Source organism: Eretmochelys imbricata, chromosome 27 (assembly GCF_965152235.1).
Source record: "Eretmochelys imbricata isolate rEreImb1 chromosome 27, rEreImb1.hap1, whole genome shotgun sequence".
In the NCBI taxonomy this organism is placed as follows: domain Eukaryota; kingdom Metazoa; phylum Chordata; order Testudines; family Cheloniidae; genus Eretmochelys; species Eretmochelys imbricata.
Window position 1 is genome coordinate 7,836,331 of NC_135598.1, and position 25,178 is coordinate 7,861,508.

General features: G+C 43.2%; 1 protein-coding gene across 4 annotated transcripts; it reads right to left on the reverse strand.

Annotated features, from left to right (window-relative positions):
• On the reverse strand, positions 1–19,568 carry CCDC47 (coiled-coil domain containing 47). Of its 4 annotated transcripts, none has more exons than XR_013344623.1 (13): positions 15,818–16,677; positions 14,855–15,120; positions 13,885–13,992; positions 11,060–11,234; positions 10,578–10,699; positions 9,092–9,157; positions 7,875–7,976; positions 6,757–6,867; positions 5,985–6,070; positions 4,529–4,587; positions 3,424–3,533; positions 2,009–2,243; positions 1–1,762 (listed from the first exon to the last, which is right to left on the reverse strand). XR_013344623.1 is itself a non-coding variant. In XM_077806266.1 (13 exons), exons 2-13 carry the CDS (start codon positions 15,113–15,115, stop codon positions 1,682–1,684), a joined length of 1,449 nt encoding a protein of 482 aa, XP_077662392.1. In that variant the 5' UTR covers positions 15,116–15,120; positions 19,501–19,568; the 3' UTR covers positions 1–1,681. The 4 variants fall into 4 exon arrangements, 3 of the variants coding, with proteins under 3 accessions (XP_077662392.1, XP_077662391.1, XP_077662394.1); XM_077806266.1 differs by lacking the exon at positions 15,818–16,677 and adding an exon at positions 19,501–19,568 and having other exon boundaries at positions 2,076–2,243; XM_077806265.1 differs by having other exon boundaries at positions 2,076–2,243; positions 15,818–16,656.
• Positions 19,569–25,178: the final 5,610 nt, after the last annotated feature.

Genomic DNA, 25,178 nt, shown 5'->3' on the forward strand with positions numbered 1-25,178 from the left:
GAAGATACAAGGGTTTAATAGAGGCTATACTCAAAAGGAACAAGGAGTCCACCAAAGTAAAGAAGGCAGTTAGAATGTTTCAGTTATATTTTACTCTTTTCATAGATAGTTCGTATGAATTTCATATTACAAAATTAGCTGCCATGGCCCAAAAGCGTATGGAACTTCAGCAAAGCATTGTATTTACTCAAAAGAGCACAAATACTTTCTTTAAAAAGAATTTTGTGAAATTGTATGACTTGCACCCTCTCAAGCTAAACAGAGCTAAAAGAGTAAAATTACACATAATTTTATGCTATTTTTGGCTTTAAATTACTTTTCATTAGCTGTTATAAAATGATTTGTATGTATCACATTACAGATTTTTGCTCTCAAATCAGTGTAAAATGTCTCATGCTGTAACAAAGGCTTTTAGCACATGCTGTTTCAACAGCAGCTCATTGTTATTGCCTCAGAACAAAATTTACACAAAGCATCAAACAAGAAAACACAAGAGAAAGACATCCAAATTATTTCCCCAAAAAAACAACTGCAGAAAGTAGGTTACAAAAAAAAATAAAATGCTTTCTAGGTAGGAAACATCAATAAAATGCAGCAGACAGCAGCGTACTTGTATAATTGTGTCCATTTCTTCCCCCTACCTCCACATGCATCTCTTTCCCCACCTCAATCTTAAAATCCTGAAATAAATAACTATTTCAACAGATCAAAAAACTATATAACCTCTAAATATTTTTTTTCCTTGCTTAGGGAAAAGGGAAGTTGCACAGATATTTAATTGCAAATCTAGCCTCTTGCTGAACATTAAATAGGCGGCAGCTGCTATCAAAAAGAGGAAAATATTTAAGAGGCAACTTTGTACAGTTAAGAGTATTCAAATCTAGATGAAGTTGCCAACTCACCATGCATTCGCTTCTGAAGAAGAAACACAAAGTACAGAATTCACATTGTATTACACTTTCAACATTCACAACTACAGATAAGAAACAGTACTCATGTATGCCATTCCCTGATATCTAACCGATCTACAGCTTTTATCTTTATGCCAACCATAGCACAGATTGTGCAATACTGTTTCAGTGCCCTGTGTTTGGGAAAAAAAAAAAAAAGTTATCTTTCTAAACTATACTGGTTTTAAATCCCTGAAATATCCATACCATTTTTGGAAGGCTCTATGTTTTGCATCTTTACAAGCTTGATGCAGATATAGAAACACACCAATGTTTATTGTGCAATTTCACTAACATGGGGGGGGCTATTTTCCTCCCCCTAAATTAAGTGGAAAAAATTACCTGTAACATTAAAAATCTAAATCAAAGCACTGATGTAAAGTTACTGGTAAAGATTAAAAAAGTTTTATAATCTTTTTTTTGTTTTAAAAATCACAAATGGTGGTCAAGGGATATTGCAAGTTTGAGTTTTGTATTTTTTTAAAGCATCAGAAGTAGCAAAATAATCAAACCACCTGGAAGAAAGTTGCAGAGACAAAACACCCTCTATACATATCTGTATGTTGCTGTAATACCCAAATTAATTGTTAAGTAGTGTGGATGCAAAGAGCATTTCTCTTAATGGCCAATAGCGTTTGAAGAAGTGTAAGGTTATGAAATTAACTAGTTCTTTGTACCCTGTGAATTAAAAGTCTGCACATGGCACTGAGATCGAGTTTCCCACAATGGTTTCACATGGCTTTCACTTTTATTTGCTTCATCTTCATCTGCTTCTTCTCAAGTTTTTTCTGCTCACGTCGCAAAGCAGCTTCCTGGAGAAAAGGATACAGAGAACTGAATGAACATCAATACTCTCACTGAAAAAGCAAGCTGACAATGTGAGAAGGTCAAGATAACACAGCTAATTAAGGTATTGTGTTCAGGATGCAGTCTCCTCTAGAGAGACAGACTGGCAAACAATTAACAAATCAATAAATAAGTGAAAACCAGCTCCACTTTTATGCCAGATCTCCAGCAGGACAGAAGATAATACACTACCATGCTTCTGGAATACCTACAAGTGAGCCTCAATGTATGGGAGACACTTGCTGTTACTTCTTTAGCTGTTCTGAAAATCCATTATACCTCCAACCGGCGCTGTTTCTCCGGATCTTCCTCATTCATAATTCGCTCCTTCTCTGCCCGTTTCTTCTCTTCCCGGCGGGACTGGGCAGCCTCCTGCCTTTGCACGTGAGTCAATTTAAGGAAGTTCTCTTCTACTCTGGCCCTGTTCTTATCAGCTTTTTGTTTACCCTTTCCCCCAAGAGACAGAAATAAAAACAGTTAATACAGATAAATGATTGGCACTAAGGCAATGTTCCAACAAGCAAAAAGAGGGACAGTGTCTGGAATAGCTACAGACACTAAAAATAGCTCCTCTCAGTATTTAAATGGCAGTTCTACTCTGAAAGAGTGATTCCACATGTATCGCCTCCAGATTAAACCTATGTGTTTATGTGTTCCCCCACCCTTCTCCAATATTGGTCAGCTGTACAAACTCAGGACCTAAGTATTAAACTGGATTCTTTCCTCATTATTTCAACAGCAGTAAAGATTCTGCAAGTCAGGTTAGGCCCACAGTCACACAAATACAGTCCCATTGCACTGGTGTAATTGACTGGAACCTAGTTCTGTGTGCCTTATACATGGAGGAAGAGAAGCCAGTTAACTCTCAGCTGTACTGGCTTTGCAGAGCTAACAAGTGTGAAAAGCAATTACAAAAATTTTGTTACTAAAGCAAGTGGGTCTGACTAATACATGTATGGAGCAGATCTGCTGCTGAATAAAATGGGGCTACTTTTCTTTTTTTTTTTAAATATAGTAACTTTTCAGAGTGGAATCACACATTAGTAAGATATGGGCAAGTATATTGTCTCTTTTACTTCAAGAAAGCTTTAAAAAGTTTAAGAGGAATTTTCCTTACCACTATGCATCCCAGGTATGGAGGTTTATCATCTAAAGGCAATAAATGTAAGATCCTTATATACCGCCTTACGTCTAATTACCTCTTAAAGTTATTTGCAAATAACCTTTCCTATGGTCTTTGTGTGCATTGGTTCTTGATCATCTGAACTCATCACCTTCTCTTCAGACCGAACTACCTCTTTTTTTGCAGATACTCAACTGTACATAACTGTTGCCGTCTCTAATCACCCCTCCCTGCCCCCCATGGCCAAATAAGACTGTGGCTGTATCAGCTTCCTTGAGTTAAGTGTGCAATAGTTTGAATGCTTTTCTTATGCAACAGGTAGCAGAGAATACCAAATCCAACTGATATTCCCCATATGTTTTAAGGCAAGCAGAATGTAATCACCATAGATGTTACAGTTGAATTTTAAGGCTCCTCACATTACAAAAGTTACCATGGGACCTTTAACCATAAGTAGTTTTATATCTTATCTGACAGCAACGCATACAGGAGCATGTGACTTACTTCTCTATTTAGACGGAACTTTTTCGCTTTGTCAATAGAATAAATAACCATGTTCATCAAAGGCAGCAAAGCCTCCATATCCTTTGGGGAAGTGTTGCCTGAACCAGGCACTGTAAAAGCAAAGACATTTTCATCAGATTAATTCACGGACATTGGCAAGGCTTTTGCTATTAATTAGAACGTCCTCTCCACATTGCTCAGCCTGCTTATAAAAGTCTGCAAAGAAAGATGCTCTAATCCTCCCTTTAAAAATGAGTTAATTAACAGAAGTATTTGCTTTGGAGATTAAATTCAGATTTTTCAGATGGCAGCAGGCACATTTCTCTCATACTATACTTCCAGATTGATTAAGAATACAGGCTGCAACCATGTTTTTATACTGGTATCAAGTTCCTGCTCTGACCATTGCAAAATACAATTTAAAGGCCACGGCTTTGCCCTCTGACATGCCCACAGCTTCCTTTGTAGTTAATGGGAGGTGTGTATATGCATTTGTAGGAAAAATGTGGTCTTTGCTGAAAATAACTGGAAGCCTTGTGGGTTAGCACTTTTTAAAATTTAAAAAGTGCTAAGCCTGGCAGCCCTGACAGCTTCTATTAATCCAAAAAAAACGAGCACAGCACAGATAGCAACAGGCATGACCATAAGCTGTCCCCCACTGTCCTAATACTGACCTACTGGGATCACCATTAGGGATGACCAACCAACTTGCCAAAAGTCAAGAATGGAATTTTAGCCTTCATCGCCACTTGTGGTGATGGGTTGTGGAATATGGACATCTGCCCACAAAAAGTGGACAGAAAACAAATTCCTTCCCCAAATACCATAAAACTGCAGTCAGACCAGAATGACTTTTGATCATTATTGACCTGGGCTGAATTTGAACTGGTGACCTAGAGAACTGAAGCTCCATTATCAATGTCATATACCACTCAGTCCCTTACAGTGCATTATTGCATCCCTTGTACTTGTTACTCAGGGATCCTGTACCTTTATCTACTTGCATTTAAGTCACTAGAAATACTGTCTACTATCCCAAAAGTGACATGCTTTGGGCACTGTGATCAGACTTTGCACAGATAAGTTATTGGAAACCTTTCCTTACCATTAAATGTAAACAATAGTGTCCTTTTAGTGTCGGGCAGTTTTAAAGGCTGACCCTCCCTGGCAGAAGAGAGGAAATAAAGGAGTAGTTGGAATAAGAGAACACAAAATACAGACATAACATTATACTGTGTATTTCTTAACACACACTTGACTACTGCAGAACTGATAGCCACTTGCAAACGGCTGGTAGCATTTAAAAACAATATAATTGATATTCAATTATTTTTTCATTGACACAAACAAGGTTTCAAAACAATAGTTTCCCTGAAGTTAATTTTTTCCCCCATCCAAAAGACATTCATAAAATAAGTGTTAATGTTTAAGTAGGTAGGCAGCACCACCCATTCAGTAACTGATAGAGGCAATCCAAGATCTGATGTACTACCGAGAAGATTCATACCTATCACAGAAAATATATTTACCACAGAAAAATACTTCATTCCTGTATGGAATACTGTACCTCCAAAGGGCATTCCATCTGTGTATTCCTCACCTCATGCCTTTTTGTGGTATCAGCAGCCTAACTTTAGCTTGGTAGCCCCTGGGCACAGGGAGCTTGTCTTCATATTTATCGAGTACATACACCCCGTGATACTATGGAAACCAAGTCCCTAAATTTCTGCAGGACACTCAGGAGCCTAGTGCTTTCAGTATTTTGCACACATGCTGATTTATATCTGAATCAGATAAAGTTGTTTGTTCTCTCATTGCAATGTGGGAATTATATGGGCTTCATAATAAATTATTCACAGCATATCGGGCCCGTGTATTGGTGCAGCATTTGCTTCAGATTATTGGATATATTGTTAGCAGGTGCCCCAAGTGACATCACTTTGAAAAAGGAGGCCTGACGCCATGAAAAAGTCAGCGAGTCTGTACTTCTACAACACAGGTGAGAACCATGGAGGAAAGACAAAGCTAAGATAAGAAACCAAGGGCAGAACAGTAAAGACAGCTTCACGTGAGAAAGGGTAAGTGTCCCTTGGTTTTCTTAGAATTGTCAACCTCAATGAAACAGAGATGCAATATCATTTCTAGGATCCACAATGCATACAAACCATGGTTTTCCAGCCACGGTGTACATGGTTTGTGATTGTATTTCTAGGTTCTTCATCTCTACTTGACCGAGACCCTTTGCTGGCAGCTGGTCACTTCCCAAGCAGCGGTGCATGCTATACCTGGCAATTGTTAAACTGGGTGGAGCAGTCCAAGTTCCAGTGAAGTCAGATCACACAACTGAATGGAGGGCAACAGACACCCCGATCTTAGAAAACTAGTAAAGCATCTGAAAATGTTGGGAACTTCTGGTTACCTACTTCACCTTTACGTCCTATTTCTATACGTCTCCCCCAGTGCAACAGGTAGCCTGCTAGAATACTCACAAGTATGTCAGTCTATACTTTGTCTGCTGCTCTGTTATAAAGCTATTAGAAGATGTCTAGTTTCATACATACTCTTGCATAAGTTTTGGACCGGAGAACTGGTCTGAAAAATGGACGGACTCGATCTTGTCAGCATAGTGTGTGAGGAAATGTACCATCTGAAAGAGAAATAGAGGTTAGTTTTTCGTATAACCAATTAATCTCTGACCTATCTCCTGAAATGGTTTGCTTATAGCGTCTCTGCGTCCTGCTTTTTGACAATTCTTGTGCTCAAGTTACCACCATGACTTAGTGACTCTTGCTAGAGAAGAGCTCCATGCGGATAAACTACATCCCAGTCCTGAGTGAATGTTAGCAACTCAAGGATGTAAGATGGAGAGTTCTCAATTGGGGCGTGACATTTCATCCCATGATCAGCCACAGCTCAAATAAATTGGTTAGTCTCTAAGGTGCCACAAGTACTCCTTTTCTTTTTGCGAATACAGACTAACACGGCTGTTACTCTGAAACTTCAAAGGTGTATACTGAAAGTCTTTAACACTCCACCACTTTGGCAACACTTCTCTGCCTACTTCAGCATTGCAAATGACAGCTTAAGTCCCAAGTTTACAATGGATATGCTAATATATAAAATTTAATACGGATATTTTCTCCATTGACAACAGTATCCATTTTCTGTCTCTTGCATTTGCTTTGGGATCTTTGTTTCTAAGGGAGAGAACTATGTGGCATTCAATTCCCTGCTGTATCATCTGTGAGAGATTCCACACTGAATTCCAGCCTTAAAATGGCCAAGCCCATCAAGAAAATGCCTGAGAGTTTCTACTGGTTCTTTCAAAGTTACCTTTGTGTCCATCATTCCCTCTGTGATCTCTCCCATCTCTGACAGGATAGCCAGCGACTCTGGAAGCCCATACTTTGCCCCAGACTTGGGTTTGTCACTACAGAACTCACTCTATTGGAAGGAGAAGAGAAAAAAAGCATCTCTTTTATTGGGTTTGAACAGTGCCTAGCACAATGGGGATCCTGGACAGTACTGAAATACAAATAAACATGATTTACTGTTTCTTAATTACATCTGACTGAGGACAGACATTTTCAGCATGAAGTACACTCCCATAATACCATAACATCCCAGACGCTAACATATATATTGTATTCTTAATTTAGTATCTTTAAGTTTTGAGAGGTTACTTGCAGTTGATTTTTACAGATGAGATGAAAACTGACTGTAGGGACATGCTGACATGGATATATCAGGGAACTGATGCATCTTACATTGGTTTTGGCAATATAGCAAAGCCTGTACAATGAAGTGCAGCAGAAAAACTGACCCACATCTTGCAATTTCACTTTGCTGCTGCTGTTTGGGGAAAGTTAAAAGCAGCAGCAGTGGCTCTAGAGTAGTCTAGAGAGTTGGTCACATCAGGAAAGATTCTTTGAAAGTATCGAGACTTGAGAGTGGATTTTTTTTTAAAAGAGGGGATTGTTAGTGAAAATTTAAATTCTGCAGAAATTAATGGCTTAGGCTAGCTGACTTGCCAGAGAAAGTTCCCCATTCATCACTAGTGAGTAGATTTTTCGAAATCGGACAAAGTAATTGGTGCTGGATTAAGAGAGATCAAGCAAAAATTTAGAGCACCTGTCAACATATCTAAAACTCGATTTCGAGAGACCCCTTGTAAAGGTGACAAAAGTTTCCTTTCCCTTCTGCTAAAATTGCCAATATAGAAGCAAATCAGTGCCAGTTTTAGGATGTGGATACTTGTCCACTGGGAACAGGACTAAGAATGCACTTCCCAAATTAATTCTAATAGGCCACTTAGCCTTCAGATAGTAACAACTTTCAGTTATTCCGAACTGGCCCTGGACTTGAACAAGCAACCTAGAGATGAAAGACTTTATACCTCATTACCAATCGCCTGAACTATCCATTTACTTCCAACTTGAACACACACATACCAGGTCCTGCATTTCCTTCTGAAGTCGCACTAAGGCTTTTCTTGTTCCAACAGCAAACACATAGGTATCCATATCTTCATCATTCATTGTTACTTTTATTTGCTGAGAAAAAAAAAAAGAGAAACCAGTAGTGACTGGATTTATACTATTATTATTTGTATTAGCATGGCACCTAGGAGCCATAATCATGGACTAGGCCCTGACAATAGACTCCCCCAGCCATGGAGCACTTGCAATGGACAGATCCAAGTCTTATTGTGGAACAAATGTTTTCACTACAAAAAGTTAGCTGTACATTTTCTTTTGAAATATCCAGGTGTTATTTCAACAGGGATAAAGCTATTCTGTTTATGTCTGGACTTAATGGCTTCTTTTCTCACTTCTAAAACCATACAGTAACTGTCCAACAAAATTAGAAAGCAGAGTTCCCAATCTCAGGGTTTATTGGCAATGGGCAACATAGCAGAGCTGAAGGAGGACTCAATTTGAGCGCATACTAGATAGCCAATAGCAGACTGTTTGCATGCATTTGCCACTTCTAAATGAGACAGAATAAAGAATACATCAACAATATAAAAACTAAAATATAATAGAAAATATATGAAAAAGTAAAACCTAGTAAGTACTAGCAGAGCATACCCCCCCCCCCATTTTTCCTTACAGCATGCCTCATGGATACTGTGTCCACTGTGTGGATACTGGCATTTATACTTTGACATGGTGATATGGTGATATAGGCTCCCATTGTCCCTAACACTAACAGCTGTTCAACATCAATTAGCTTTACAAGATGCACAATACCGGGCAGATAACAGATTACCGAATGTGATTAGGCTGCACTCATAAAAGGGTTCAAAAGACAGAACAACTGTTCAAGAGAGCAAGTCACAAAAGCAAGTTTTGTCATGATGAAGTTGAAGCATGACAGACTTGCTTCACAAAACCACATGAACAATAAAACCCACAGATACACAGACAAGTCACCAGTCATCAGAAGTTTGGTGTATCATGAAAAAAAAGAGAAAGAGAGAAAAAGAACGTGAATGGTGTTTGCAGGTCATTTCACAGAGTTACTTTGTTTGAAGGAAGATGGAAGAAAGCTGCGTTTCTCTATGAAGCCACTGTCCGGCTAGTTGTGGGAAAGACCAAAAGCCTAGTGGAGTTGGAGGAATGCAACAGGAACTATGCACAGTAAATCTAAAGAACTGAGTGCATACCACTTGGTCACAGGCTGGCCTCATCATACGAGCAAGTACATTCAGAAGGTCTTGCCTCTTGAGAAACTGAAAGAGAGAATGTTTTAGTACAGTAGACAGTGCTGCCGTTTTTGCATATTTAGCAATTTACTGGAGCGTAGTAGCATCTACAGGCAGGCTAAGGTCTTGTCTGCATACACAAAGATTCACTAGATTAACTTAAATTTGCTTAGTTAAACTGGTGCCACTTTGTGTGGACTGTTGGTTTAAAACTGGTTATATCAGTTTAGCTTGAGCCACACAAAGTTGCACCAGTTTAACTAATTGGTATAAAAATCAGCTTTAATTAAACTGGCACCACTTTGTGCAGAGACCAGATCTTAGAAACCTACAAAGCTTTCCACTCTCCATTTGCTCCAGTAATCACAAAAAGCATGTATTTAGCACTACATACATGAATCAAATATTCAGCTTTTTAATATGGAAGACATCTGAGTTTCTTCATTTCTCATTGGAATCTGTTTCTATAATACTAAGAGCTCCTTCTGCTAAGATGGAAGTAAATGGACATTAAGATAAATAAATCTAGTTGTCAAAGTTGCAAAGGGACAGATAATTTGGGACTGGCTATCCTGTAGCGTCTGATGGGAAGTTTGTGGAGGTATTAGTTAGAAGTTCAAAGGTTAAAAAAAAAAAATTGGCAAAGGCAATTAAAATGGAAAATTTTAAATATCCAGTTTACTTTTGACCATTTTATGCTATTTTTTGGACCATTTTCATTCTCCAAGCTAAATATAAATGCTGCAAACACTTACTACTGGGGTGCTTATTATTAGTCTCATGGTTTCATTTTTTGGTTCTCACGTGCTAGCTCAAATCTGTAGTGTTCAGCCTGTAAACACTGCAGGGAAATATTTACATCCAAGCACAAAACTTTTCATTGAAATAGGGGAAAAAATCATGGAAATATTTCTATTGATCTTAGGTTGGACTGGCTCTGCCAAACTAATAGGAAAAAGACAAGTTCTCCCCTCCCCAGGTGATGAGTATTCCACTGGTTCAAAACCCAGGACTTGATATATTCAGTGACCAAAAAAAGCACTACTAGACTGAAGGACCACTCACAGTTTTACAGTCCAATCTCTTATCCACCATCATGACCAGGAACAATTGCCCCACAGCACCAGACAGTGGGAGTTCTCCACTTTCCAGAAGTATTCATTGGTACTCTTCTCAGATCATGACAGATTGAACATTGGAGAAATCTTAAAATGCTGGTATAATAATAAAAGTGACTATGTAAAAATGGCCACTACTCATTCAGCATATCTGCTTTCTGAGTGTATTCAGAATCCAGTCTGCTGACCTGAATGATTAAAAAGAAAAAGCTGTACCGAGGCCTCTGGCTACCCAACCGGGTGGGGGGAGGGGCGCAGCCACCTGGCCAAAATTTGAACTTCCACATGTTAGTTAATGGAACAATACTGCAAGATTCCCCCACCCTTACCTTTAGCTGAATAAGCATTCCCTCACAGCACACCCTGCCAGAGCACCATAAGTTATATATGTGTTCGTTTTCTTGGTTGAGCTTCCCTGTGCTTGTGGCTTCTTTATTTGTCCCATCATCCCCTGAAAGTAAGAATATATTAGTTAATAAAAGGAAGTGTAATCTAATGGTCGGTGACAAGTAGTGAAATGGCATCATTAGGATTAGAATTTATGTATTCCTGGGTTATTCTATTGGACTACAGTGCCATCTTAATGCTCGCTTATGCAACTTATTCTACACCATTATGGTCGCTGCATTTAGATAGCATTTCAGCATTGGAGGGGTGGTATATTACTTCACAACATGCAGAACTGCCATTAATATTAACAAGTGCTGCCAGAGGAAAGGCTATTCCTCTCCCCAGCCCATTCTCATCAGTAATATAAACCAGTCACATTCAAAGCAGCGAACAGTTGGGCATAGCAACTGCAAATACTTACCAACAAGGGCGAAGTTACTTTCCAGCAACTCCCTGTGAGTGTTGAACCAGGCCTGAGCTAGCCGGTTGTTTTTATTCTTCCCAATGATGTAGTTCATGATGTAAGCAAGAAGACCAGTTACCATCAAGATCTCCATGTAGTAACTCTCCCAACTGTTTTGAAGATGTGCAGGGACCTGTGGTGAGCGAATGAAGTAGTTTTATTACGGGATGTAATGGATTCTGCACAATCATGTGTTTTGAAACACGTAAGTTACCAGAGAAGCTTCATCCCTGAATGACAGTGATAAGCTTTGCTAAAGCTTTGCTATAGACCAGAGCCTGCTTAGGGCCAATTTCGTTAGTGACACATGGCTTATTTTGTACTAGCAGCAATCATGCTGGAAGATAGTGGATACAGTATTCTGTGACCTTAGGCTCCAAGCATTCACACTCTATAAACACTATTGCAATAATATTTGTACAAAATATGCCTTGTGTGGTACCATATGAAAGCTAACACCATTCTGGTTATTAATATAATTGTAAAACGCTATAATGTTATATGTGAAGTTACGAATTCCCTCTGTATGAAGTTTCTAAAATGTGTTTGAACCAGACAAGACTGGGGAACAGGTAAACAGGTTTTTCCACCAAAAGAAAAGCCTCAATCCAGGTGCAATCATAGACAATTGGCCATCACAGTCAAGTGATCCTCCATTAGCATATTGGAAGCTGAAGGGACAGATCAATTTACATTGCAGAAAGTACCTCTGGGCAAGAAACCAGCATGGAAAGTTCTCCATCAGACTCCATTGCACTTTTCGTCAAAGGAGGGGCACTGAACTTTGAGAAGGACACATTTCAAAAGTTCACCGGACAATAAAAGAGAGGGGCAAAGAACCCCAAATTATCTTTCAACTCAGACAAAGGAATTGAGCACACTGTATTTTGTGGGAGATCCTGACCAAGCTGATGATCAGCCATCTTGCTGGAAGGAAGTGTGGTAAGAACCTTACCTTGAACCAAGACTGTAGCCTGTTAAGTTTATTCACTAGAAAGTGTTTTTACTTTTGTTTGTAACCATATCTGACGTTATCCTTTATACCTGACCTCACGTGAAATCTCTCCCTGATTAAATAAACCTGTTTTACTTTTATTCTAATCTACCGAGTACTATGTTTGATTTGAAGTGATTATTAACTCCAGTTAAAGCAACAAGCTGCTGTGCTTTGGTCTCTTTAGAGGAGCAATGGACCTTATTACTCCTTTGAATATTCCAGAAGAGGGCTGGACATTTCTGGGCACACAGTTTTGGGGTCATTTGGCTAGTAGCAACCAAAGCTAGTGGAGATCAGAGTGTGACTTTGGTATAACAACCAGGCTGCTGATATCAGAGTTGCTGAACAAGAACTGCTCAACACACAGACACTCAGTGCAAGCTTGTACACTGGCTGGAAGTGTCTAGACAGGGAGCTACAGAAGCAGACCATTTTAAGGCATGCAGGATTACAAGACAAGCGGTGACAATGTCTCGCCGGTCTGAATTGCAGTCTAGAACATAGCATATGCCTAACACAGGTTCCCTGACCAGTGTGAAGAAAAGATTTCTTTTCCAAGAGCCAGACTGTGCTAACTAATAATCTCCAGTGTAGTCAGCCTAACACCTCATCGCAATTGTAACACTACTCTGTTCAGGTTCTTACACCATGCCCATCACTTCATTATCTGAGCACCACCAAAGGTGTGACTGAAAGATGCATTACAACTGTGCTGTAACCAACTTTTGAAAGTGTTTTCAGAACACAGTTAGGAATTCTAGTACAAATAGTAACCAAAATCTAATAGGAAGATCCTGCTGTCTCTCTGTGGAGTTCTCTTTTTGAAGTCATTAGAGGGTGGTTATTAGTTTTACTGCCAAGATATTGCCCCTCAGTCAAAAGAGATGAGGTATTTCCCACTGGCACATTTGATTACAACATTTTAAAAAAATGTAACTCTGCCCCCCTTTTTGTCTCTTAACTGCTTTATAAAAGCCTCAGGTTTTTTTGGAATCAAGAGGACTCAATATTGTATATTTCAAATCTGCAATGTTCAACCCCTGTTACGCTTAAAACACCCAACAATTTAAATACAGTTGTTATAACTATCATTAGAACATGTTCTTTTGTTGCCTGTGTAATCAAGATACACAAACATGTTAGAGAACCATGTTTTAGCTGTGGTACACACTAACTAAAACATGATTTGTTACTATGGTTATAGCATGTTCTCTCTAACGTAAGGATAAACCATATTCAAAAATGCTTTGGTCAAAACCCATGTTTAAAACACGGTTACTTTTGTTGCAGAGACATTTGCTGATCACGGGCATAATATTAAGGCAATCTTATTCCATGTGATAATAAACTACACCAGAAGATGACACCAATTCAGTTTGAGTGCACACGAGTGAGAAGTACTAGCAGTTTTACATAGTTATTAACACATTAAGGAACAAGCCATCTACAGTTGAATACGTCAGTTTCAAATGTCATGATATTACAATCTGTGAATCAGCATAATCCAGTGCATAGGAGCCCTGGAATGGAACTCAGGAGACCTGATTCCAATTCTGCTACTAACTGGCTATGTGACGTAACATCTCTGAGCAGTTTCCTTTCCACCCTTTTTCTTGTCAATTCAGATTGTAATTTTTTCAGGACAAAAGACTACCTTTAACTTTAACTATGTCTGTACAGCAGCTAAAACAATAATGCCTTGCTCTCTGCAGGGCCCTCTAGGCACTACAATACTACAAATAAATCAGGGTGCTGAATGGAAAGACACTCAGACATTTATACCTACATCAACAATTGTTATGGGGTCTTTGCTTTTGCTGGGAGATGCATCTGTTTTTTCTTCATAGCCTTCAAATTCCTCATCATCATATGGCTCACTCTCAGTATCTCCTTCCTAAGGGATAAGAGCACAAGCAGCCTCAGCATCTCAAGCCTGATAAGCAAGCGGCAAACACAACAGAGGTGGGACAGAAAATAAAGGGATATGCATCATCTCTCTAAAGCAGCAGTCTCTTTTACAATGTTACAGCTGAGATTTTAAAGTTAAGATAAATGAAAATTGCTGGGGTACAAGTGTTTTGTTTTTAATTTGGGACATTTCTGAAATAAAATGTTTATTCGCAATTTTATGAAGATTTAACAGCCATTTCAACCCCAAGGATATCAAAGTGCTTTATAAACCAATACCCAAATGATTCTCAAGAGACTGTTATATTTATCACTGAAATGCACCTACCTCTGCAGTGAATCATAGCAACCTCTCAATAGGACACAGCAAAGCCTTACAAAGTTTATGATGGGAAGAGAAGATGACTACATGCAACTGAAACTGTATGGGACATTTAGGGTGATTATATATTGCCTCCCAAGTTAGACCAGGACGCAGAAGTTAACATCTTTACTTCTGCAGAAGTGCCATGGGATCTTTAATGACTGCAACTGGTTGGATCTCTGTTTTACAGTTCACTAGGAAGATGTTACATCCAGCAGCAGAGCTCTCCCTAGCACCACAATGGGTTCACTATCTACTCTAAAGGAAGAGTACCACTGTCTGAAGACCTTAGGTGCTCCTTTGAAATATTCCATCTAAATATCGACCCTGCCAGACTCCACATAGCTTGGAAGATCTGATGGGCTCACAGCATAAGTACTGCAGTGGGGTATAGTACAAGAACAATCATGGATCTTGGTTTGATAACTGAAAGAGCATTTCAAATGAGAGGCTAAAAGGGGCAAAGGCATGAATTTGACATTACTTGTGCATCTGCATCATCAAAGTCCTCCTGATTTTCATCTTGACCTTCAAGCTCTACAGTAGCCTCCTCCTCATCATCTTCTGTAGTTATGATCCTCTGGGGAGATTCTGTGGTTACATCTTCAGTAACATCTTCAAACTCAGCAAAGTCATTATCATCGTACTCCATAATGTCATCTCCGTCCTCAAATTCATCGAACTTGGCCAAAGAAAAGCCCCATGGGACGAATAAAACTGCAAGGAAGATCCACAAGCTCTTCATTGTCACTGCAAAAAATTCAAATACAAAACAGGTTAAAAGGGGGAATTTATTTAGTTCTCCTAAGGTCCTAATGCATTAAACATCTGCCCAATTATGGGAAAGCAGAACAAGGAGGGTACAATTATAAGACATTGTCTAATCAATTTCTGAGCTCAGGCTCCCTAAAAGGCAAAGAGGGGGGTGGATTGTGAAAATATATCTAATGATTAGCACAAGAGACAGACAGAGACAGGACTCCTGGGTTCTTTCCCAGCTCTATCAAAGATTTTGGGGTAAGTTACTTATCTATCAAAGATGGGTGAACTGAGGCTTACAGAAGGTACCTCATATTATACTTACATCACATAGAGGCTCATTTGTAAAATGCTTTGAGATCCTGGCATGAAATAACACTATAGAACTGCCAAGTCTTAAATTAAGAGGCATTAGCGCCAAGGAAAGAGAGACATTCTCATACTCCTATTCCTCCCCACAACTAAGAGGAGTTCTAGAGATCCCCCCCCCCAGCTTTTCTTAAAAAAAATAACAACAACAACAACAACAACGCAATTCTTTCTCTACTCAAGTTTTCCAACATGCAACTCACACCTCTCAGGTTTGAGACAGGGGTCTTTGCAGTTCAGGACAAATGACACTGACATCCTAGTCCCTATATACTAAAGGCACTTAAAAAGTATACAATGGATCACATTAGCAACTTACCATGAGCCTGAAGGCTGCATCCAATTTGCATGGCATGTAGCAGACCCTCTTGCTTAATATGGAAGTGCAGATTGCAGAGATTCCCTCCCAGACAATCATAGCAAGTAACTAGGACTGACAGAGCACTGAATTCAGAGAACTGTGGTCCCACAGACCACAGTCTGGCTTCTCCTGCTAAAGTCTCTCACCAAGTGTTCAAAGAGGAGGCAAAATTCCTTTTTATCTTCATATACACACACACACATATCCCTCAGACAAAGGGTTGAATAATGGAATGGAGGATGTACAGGTGTCTGACCCGAGTATGCATGCTTCTGGTACTTTTATCAAGTGTTTGCTTAACAACCAAGTATGGGTTCCCTCTCTGCGTTGGTATGGTACATCATTTAAATACACATCTGATAAAGAAATAAAAACAGTTGTACAAACAATGCCTAGCCAATTGGGAAGCATAGTCTGACCTTAATCAAGTCAGTTTGCTTACTAACAGTGGTGACTTATACTGAAAAACCTTCCCGCACCAGATTCCTGATCTAAAAGACACACAGCAAGGGAATGTGCACATTAAAATTAAATAATAGAGAAATCAACACAGATCATTGAAGCTAAAGGTGGAGTATTTGCTACTGTTTATTTAGCAAATTTGCCTGTCACGGTGTCCTTGGGAACATATACAATATGTAAGTTAGATAGCTATCACTTTACCCATGTCCGGATAAAAAGATGGACTCCCAATAAGACTCTCTCTACAATAGTATCACTCATCAAATGTCCAAGTGATCAACTCTCTCCATTTTTTGTTCGTTTTAAAGAACATAAGAGACTGCACCTGCGATGGTTATTACCCATGTATTCAGGTCACTAAATGGAAAAATTAGGTAGCAATAGCACCATCAATATCACAAAATACACTTGATCTAATCATTTGAAACAGCAGAGCAGCAATTGTGTTCTGTTACTTTCAAACAACATATCCTTGATCATTCTAAGATGTGCGTTCAGGAATCGGTCCTGCTGAGCAGTTTCTGCTTTTATTCTGGACCCATTTGTTATGTGTTTAACAAAGAAAACTGGGAAGAGTATGGCTGTTTCACTGGGAGACAATGTGGGCCATTGTATAGAAGACTGGACTGGGACTCAGGAAACTTGAGTTTTGTTCCCAGCTCTGCCACTAGCCTGTGGTGTGACCATGGGCAAGTCACTTCACTCTCAGTTTCCCCGGTCTCCACTTTGTTTTGTCTACTGATCATAAACTCTTAAAATAGTACAGTGCCTAGCATAATGAGGTTTCAACTGGGGCCTCTAAGAGCAATACTAAGTCAACCATAGCACTTCACAGACACTTGTGGAGAATTACCACCGAGTTTGATGGAAGTAAAGCTCATCTTCTCATTCTCACTGTGGCGCTGACTTGAATGTTGACTTTTGTTTTAGTTACCCGAAACTAACAGAAACCATTTTTTGTTACCATAATGTGATATACCTTTGAGTACTACTTGTATGGCACCCAGAGCATTCCAAGTATTTTAGAGATAACAAATGAGTCCCTTTCTTGAAGGCCTTCCATTCTAGATAGACAGCCTAAATACGAAGTGTACAAGGGTGCGCATGAGCAAGATACAATGCAACTAGATAAAGCACTGAAGTTTAGAATATTCCTTAGGAGCTCCACAAATTTTATGTGAATTGAATGAAAAAGGTGATACCACTTATGAAGAGAATACGAGCATTATAAGGGTAGAAACATTAACTCAGCCGGGCTATATGATCAGCTGAACATCCCCCATTCCTTTGGAATAATGAATCCTGAGACTACTAAAGCAGATCCAATTACCAAGTACCCTGCCACTTCTGTTAAGTTAGATACTCTTGGGAATCACAGTCATAATCCATTTTTCATATGGCTTTACAGATTTGGGTGTCACAGTGAATACATTTTCAGCAATGGAGGCCTAAGCACAAAACTGCTTGAAGCGCTGTACTTCATAGTGCGTCCTGTGTGGTCACCACAATTCACATGGTGCACAGTTTCCCCCTTCAGAGGGGGCAATTCACCAGTTGATCTGCCTCTGGTAGAAAGAACAGAGGTGGCAGTAACTCACAGCTTCCACCACTGAAAAATGACTCATAGCAATGCCCTGCTCCACAGGGCACAAAGCCACAGTGCTATTTGGAATTTAGGACCATATATTATGGGGTGGCACTGTTTCTTGTAGGGAGCGCTTACTGCTCCGATATTAAATCTTTTCCCTTCCAAACAAGACGAGTTTCCAGGATCTCATGACAAGTCCCTAAAGGCACACAGTCAAGGTTAGAGTACCTAAAATTAGCTGTGCCCTAGTTCTTAGATGCACATCACACTCTGCTCCACCTGTCAGCTCTGTTCTTGGGAGCAGGCAGGGTCCCAAAAGACATTGTTGGCTCACCCCAATGGAGCAGCTGGGCAGAGCAAGGCTCCACATGCCCAGGGCACACCCACCATGGCTCAGAACCCCCAGCACTCTTAAGTTGGGTGGGGGGCGGCACTGCCACACACGGCCCAGCAAGAGAAATCAGGAGTTTGGAAGTCAGCATCATTGGAAGTGGTGGGGGGAGGAGAAGAGATTTCTCCAGAGCAGTGTTTTTCAAAATGTGGGTCACGACCCAGTTCTGTAAGGCACTAGGTCGCCTTGCCCTAGTCAGCACCGCCAACTGGGACGTTAAAAGTCCCATCGGCCGTGCTGCCCAGCTAAGGTAGGCTAATGCCTACCTGTTCGGACACCGCACTGCGCCCCGGAAGCAGCCAACAGCAGGTCCAGCCTCTCGGCAGGAGGGCCACAGGGCTCCACACGCTGCCCGCGCCCTGAGTACTGGCTCCACACTCCCACTGGCTGGAAACCGGCCAATGGGAGTGGAAGAGAGCAGTACTTGCAGGTGAGAGTTACATGAAGCCACTTGCGTGCCTCCACCTAGGAGCTGGACCTGTTGCTGGCCGCTTCCGGGGCGCAGTGCGGTCCACGGTGCCAGGACAGGCGGGAAGCCTGCCTTTGCACCCTAGCTGCGCCGCTGACCGGGAGCTGCCGGAAGTAAGTCCATGCCCCAATCCCCTGCCCCAGCCCCCCCAAGCTGGAACCCCCTCCTGTACCCCAAACCCTCCACCCCAGAGTCTGGACCCCCAGCCCAGACCCCCTCCCGCACCCTATCCTCCTGCCTCAGCCCTAGGCACCCCCCCAAACCCAGAACCCCTTCCTGCAACCCAACCCCCCCCCAGCCCCAGCCAAGGCTGCACCCCCAGCCTACACCCCCTCCCGCACCCCGAGCCCCTCAGCCCCGGCCCGGAGCCCCCTCCCGCACCCCGAGCCCCTCAGCCCCAGCTCCGTTGGGTCGCGGGCATCAACCATTTTCTTCAACTGGGTCCCCAGAAAACAAGTTCTGAAAACCACCTGCTCCCGAGGAGAGCGCAACGGGGGTCAACATGGGGCCTGTCGACCCCGCCTCGCCGGGAGACCGCGCCAGGGGCGGGGCTGGGGGGTCCCCACTGGACCCCACAGGCCTGATGCAAGTCCAAAGGGCTCCCCCCGCAGGGAGGGGGGGCCCAGAGCCGCTCCGGGGTGAACCCCCGGGGCCGAGTCCCAACGCGGGGCGGGGGGAGGGGTCCCGGGGGCGGGGAAGCCGCGTCAGCCAGTCCCCGCCGCCGCCTTTACCTGAATCCAGTGCAACCCGCCACTCAGCTCCCCACTCCGCCAGCCGCGCACCCTGCGCGCTTTGCGTAAGTGAGCGCAGGCGCAGTGCGAGCGGGGAGGCGGGGTTCCGGGTCCGCCGCCGCTCCCGCCCTGCCCCGCGGCCGGGGAACAGCTGCCTCGAGGGAGCGGGGGATGGTGCCTGGGGCCGGGTGACCCCAGCTCCTGCCGGCCCCGCACACAAACCACCACGCGCGCTGCCCCCTCCTCTTCAGACCCCCCCCTTCAGGTTGCCAAGCAACGGCGCGGCCCCTTGGTATCAGGGCAACCCCCAATCCCCACGCTGCGCAATCCCCGTGGCGCTGTGACGTCACGTCAAGGCAGGGCTGTGACGTAAGGGAATGCGGTGACGTCCCATCAGTGGCGTGATGTCACTTTGAGAGGTCACCAGGTTGCAGGGCAGCAGTGTCACACGGTGATGCAGCCTCACGGCCTGGTGAGAGGTCGTAGGCCCCACGCTGGCTTTGTCGCACGTGAACCCATTCAGAAGATACTGGGTGGGTCAGACTGTTGGTCCTGCTGTCTTGGCTCCGACATTGGCCAGTGCCAGATGCATCACAGGGAACAAACAGAACAGGGCAAGAGCGTGTGAGCCATGCCCTGTCATCCAGGACCAGCTGTTATGTGAAGGGGAAAGAACACTTCCCTGTTCACTTTCTCCGTACTGTTTATGATTCTGTAGGCCTTTTATCGTAACCCCCTGTAACGAGGCGTTCGCTTGCCTTCTTATTTGGAGCTGGGCTAACGGGCCTGGTTCAGGACTTCCTGGCCAGCACCCTGATACCCGCCTCCCCACTTAAGAGCCACAAGGTCCGGCTGACCTCGGCCCCTCTGCCTGGGGGGCCCCTCTGCCCGGGGGGCTCCTCCAGGGAAGTTCCCCACTCTTGGCCAGGTGATCCCCGGCATCCTCTCCTGCGGTTTTCTCCGTCCCCCTCCCGCAAAACGTATACTGCTCGGGGAGTGGCTGCCCCCCTGGTTCCACCTCTGCCTGCAGGATGTCACACCAGTTGCACCCCCGTACACCCTTCCCGTGGGTCTGCTTGCTCTGGGCTCTGTTGTCTAGGGTTCACTTCTTTGTTATTTCTGGGACTTTGCTCGTCTTCCCCACTTGGGATCCTTGATTTAGGGATATCTGCCCCCTCCTTCAGGGCACCCCTCCACTTCTTTCTAGGTAGTGGGGCCCAGTCCTTACCTAATACCACTGAGTATGGTAGCCCCTCCAGCACCACAAACCACTTCCATTTGAAGTGGCCCCTCACTTCGGCCCGAGGAGGACCTCTTGTCCCCATGGATACACTCAAGGGCCATCCTTGCCCCCACACTCAGCCAGTGCGGCTTCACCAGCTCCCTCTGTACAAGCGAACAGGCTGACGCTTGGGGCCTGTTTGGGGGTTCTACCCAATCCTCACTGGGATGGTGTACAGTTTCTGCCCCCCTTTTCGCTCCCCAACTTGAGTCCAGCCACAAAACTCAGCCCACCCACACTCCATATCAAGGCAGTCATGTTTTGTGTGTCCAGGTCTCCCACACTGCCAGCAAACAAGCTTGGCGGACCTCTCAGGTGCTTTTTGGGGCTCCCCCTTTCTCTCTGGGCCTTTCCGGGAAAAGGGTTCCGCCAGTTTCTTCCCCGACTCCTTGTCTTTCTGGGGTCGGTCCTCCCTCCGGGGACCCTCTGCCTCGATATATTCCTCGGTCAACCTGACGGCTGCGTCAACGGTGACAGGCTGGTGACGCCTCACCCAGACGCGTATGTTCTCGGGGAAGCTCTGCAGCAATTGTTCTGGGACCAATGTGTCCATCATTTCTCCCACCGTGCGCATTTCTGGCCTCAGCCAGCGTGCGGCCCAGTCAATTAGTCTCTGGGCGTACACCTGGGGCCACACTGCCGCCGTTCATTGGGCGGCCCGGAACTTTTGGCGGTACCGCTCCGTCGACAGGCCCACCCAGTCTAGAATGGCCCCCCGCACCACCTCATAGTTCTGGGCTTGCTCATCGCTCAAGGCCATATAGGCCACTTGAGCCTCTCCTGTCAGGTATGGAGCCAGTCAGAGGGCCCAGGTTGCCTTCTCTCACCTGGTGCCTGTGGCTAGCTGCTCGAAGGTCCTGAGAAAGGCGTCTGGATCATCTGCTGGGCTCATTTTACAAAGTCCCCAGCCCGGCAGCCGGGTGCCATCCCCTCCCGCAGGACTCACCACTCGTTGTAGAAGCTGTTGTTGTACGCCGGTCTGCTGTATGAATTCTCGCAGACTCTGCTGTTGCTCAATTTACCAGGTCAGTAAGGCCTGTCTCTCAGCCTGGTGGGACTGCTGAAAACTTTGCAGGACCTGCTGCATCTGCTCCTGCTGTTTGACCAGCCATTGCAGTGTCTCCTCCATATCCGGGCTGCCAACCAAGTTCGCTGGCTCTTGGATCCTGGACAAGCCCCCACGTGTAACGAGGTGTTCACTTGCCCTTACAACAAATCAGCCAGAGACCCCTTCTGAGTGCAATCACCAGTGCTTTTTATTTTCAGTGTCAGCTCCCACCACCTTCTTCTATTTACAGTCTGCTCCAAACCAGCAACCTGGGGGACAGCTAGCATCTCCAGCCTGCAGGGCAGGGATGTGATGCTCCTCTCCTCCCCCTGCCTGCCTGCCTTATATAGCCCCCTGGCTAATAAGGCCCGCAGGTGCTTCTCTTCTAGCAATTAGGTGTGGCATACTCAGCCAGGCCCAATTAATGCTTATTAATTGGAGCTGGGCTAACAGGGGCCTGGCTCAGGACCTCCTGGCCAGCACCCTGTTACACCCCCACTTAGTCATCTCTGAAGATCCTTGAGGGACCCTACTATTTACTTTCTTTCCTTGTGAAAACTGACCCTTTATTTCCCTTATTGACCTTTGTTTCCTATCTTGTAACCAGTTACTAATTCATAACAGGACCTTCCCTCCTATCTCATAGAATTGGAGGACTGAAAGGGACCTTGAGAGGTCATTTAGTCCAGTCCCCTGCACTCACGGCAGGACTAAGTATTATCTAGACCATTCCTGACAGGTGTTTGTCTAACCTGCTCTTAAAAATCTCTAATGATGGGGATTCTATGACCTCCCTAGGCAATTTATTCCAGTGCTTAACCACCCTGACAGAAAGTTTTTCCTAACGTCCAACCTAAATCTCCCTTGCTGCAATTTAAGCCCATTGCTTCTTGTCCTATCCTTGGAGGTTAAGAAAAACAATTTTTCTCCCTCCTCCTTGTAACAACCTTTTGACTCATGACTGCTTAGTTAGGCTTTCTGAAAGTCCAAATACACTATATCAACTGGATCACCCTTGTCCACATGCTTGTTGACTCTCTCATTGATCAGGGAATGTGATATATCCCCAGGGAGAAGAATGATGACACCCACCAGCAGCAAAGATAGGTGGTAGCCTTACCATGCAGAATCCTGCTCATCATGTATTAAAATCTCACAGTTACATTTTCTGTTCAGATTAATTAAGTAAAGTTTGTAAAAACACTTTGAAAATCTATAGGACAGCATAATAAATCAATATGATTTTAATTTATTTTCACTGGTTTTTGTGGTACAGCCAGGCAGAATTTATTCCTGCAACATAATTGCTCCTCATCACTCCTATTTTTGGTTAGGAGTGTCTTTGTGTGTGTAGGGATCCTAACCTGACTATAACAGCTAGGTGTTAATTTTTATTGTTTATTCTAATTAATTCATTATTTATTAATATTGTTGGCTTGCCCTGCGATAATCATATCGGGCCATAAAGGGAAGTTAATATTATTATTATTATTATTTAAGTCAAGGCTGAATGACATAGAGTCTTGTGGTTCTCCTACTCTCATTCTGTAAAAAACAACGGTATTCAGTATTGCCTACCTGTCAAATATCATGAGTCAGGCCTCAAAAATCAAGAATTTTTTTTAATCGCTTTTGTGTCTTTTTATTTGTCTTCTAGTTTTAATCCTTTAGGGTTCACATTTCTTTGCAACCATGAGGGATAAGAACATCTTTAAAACAAAAGCTGAGATTCTCACATATTTACAAAAACAACGAGGAGTCCAGTGGCACCTTAAAGACTAACAGATTTATTTGGGCATAAGCTTTCGTGGGTAAAAAAACCCACTTCTTCAGGTGCATGGAGAAGTGGGTTTTTTACCCATGAAAGCTTATACCCAAATAAACCTGTTAGTCTTTAAGGTGCCACCGGACTCCTCGTTGTTTTTGTGGATACAGACTAACACGGCTACCCCTCTGATACTTGGTCACATATTTGCGTAATTTCAGGATCTGGGGCTGTGAGAAAAATGCTAAATCTCGTGACACTCAAGATAAATTTCAGAGTAACAGCCGTGTTAGTCTGTATTCGCAAAAAGAAAAGGAGTACCTGTGGCACCTTAGAGACTAACCAATTTATTTGAGCATGAGCTTTCGTGAGCTACAGCTCACTTCTCACAAAAGCTCATGCTCAAATAAATTGGTTAGTCTCTAAGGTGCCACAAGTACTCCTTTTCTTTTTTCAAGATAAATTGAGATTTGGACACACTATGTTACTGCCCTATTTTGGGCCAGGGCAGTAAGGGCAGCAGCAAGTCTCTCAGCATGGGTCCACAGACTCAGGCCAAGGAATTGCAAAGATTTCCCAGAAATGAACAAAGGTAAACATTGTTTTCGTGATTGAAATCTTTCAAAGGCATTGGACTTCATACATTTACTCATGATGTTTTACCATTTTCCCGTGGTTTTTTGCCACAGATGCATGGACATGATCGGAGCTATGCACAAACTTCCCGTTTGCCCTTTTGTCGAGTCGCGCTGTTAAGCGCATTGAAATAGTAGCCATATAATAAAAGTATTAATTTTAAATAAACCAATCTGGTAAAAAATCAATCCCAAAATGTCACTGTCTAGAGGTCTAAAGCGTAAAAGAACCGCGACTTCATTTAAATCTGGATGGCTGGATGAGACTATAGAGATAGTTACACCGAGGTCACATAGTGTAATGCTTGTTAAACTTCATGAAATATTCACATATGATGAGGACAACAGAGTGGTTTGTGTATATTGTCGAGATGCCAGAGCTTCGGGAGAATTTTCAACAGGAAGAATGTGGAATGATATATGGAAGTTGGATTTCTTAAAGTGTCATCTGTCAAGTAAGTCTCATATAGATGGGTTTCAGAGTAGCAGCCGTGTTAGTCTGTATTCGCAAAAAGAAAAGGAGTACTAGTGGCACCTTAGAAACTAACCAATTTATTTGAGCATAAGCTTTCGTGAGCTACAGCTCACTATCCACTACTGCTGTTGCAGACATTGGCCCGGGGTCCGGGTCCATCACCTCTGACCAGGTCCTGGTAGAAGTTTCCAGAACAGCGCTAGGCGTGATGGTTGGTTTAGTCTCGCTGCGGGTGACCATTCCCACCCCCTTGGCTGACTTCATATGACTGGCCAAGTCTTCCCCCAGCAGCATGGGGACGGGATAATCATCAGAGACTGCAAAAGTCCACGTTCCTGACCAGCCCCGGTACTGGACAGGCAACTTGGCAGTAGGCAAATTGAAAGAGTTGGATTTGAAGGGTTGAATCGTCACTTGGCTCTCCGGGTTGATTAAATTGGGGTCCACTAAGGAAGCATGGATAGCCGACACTT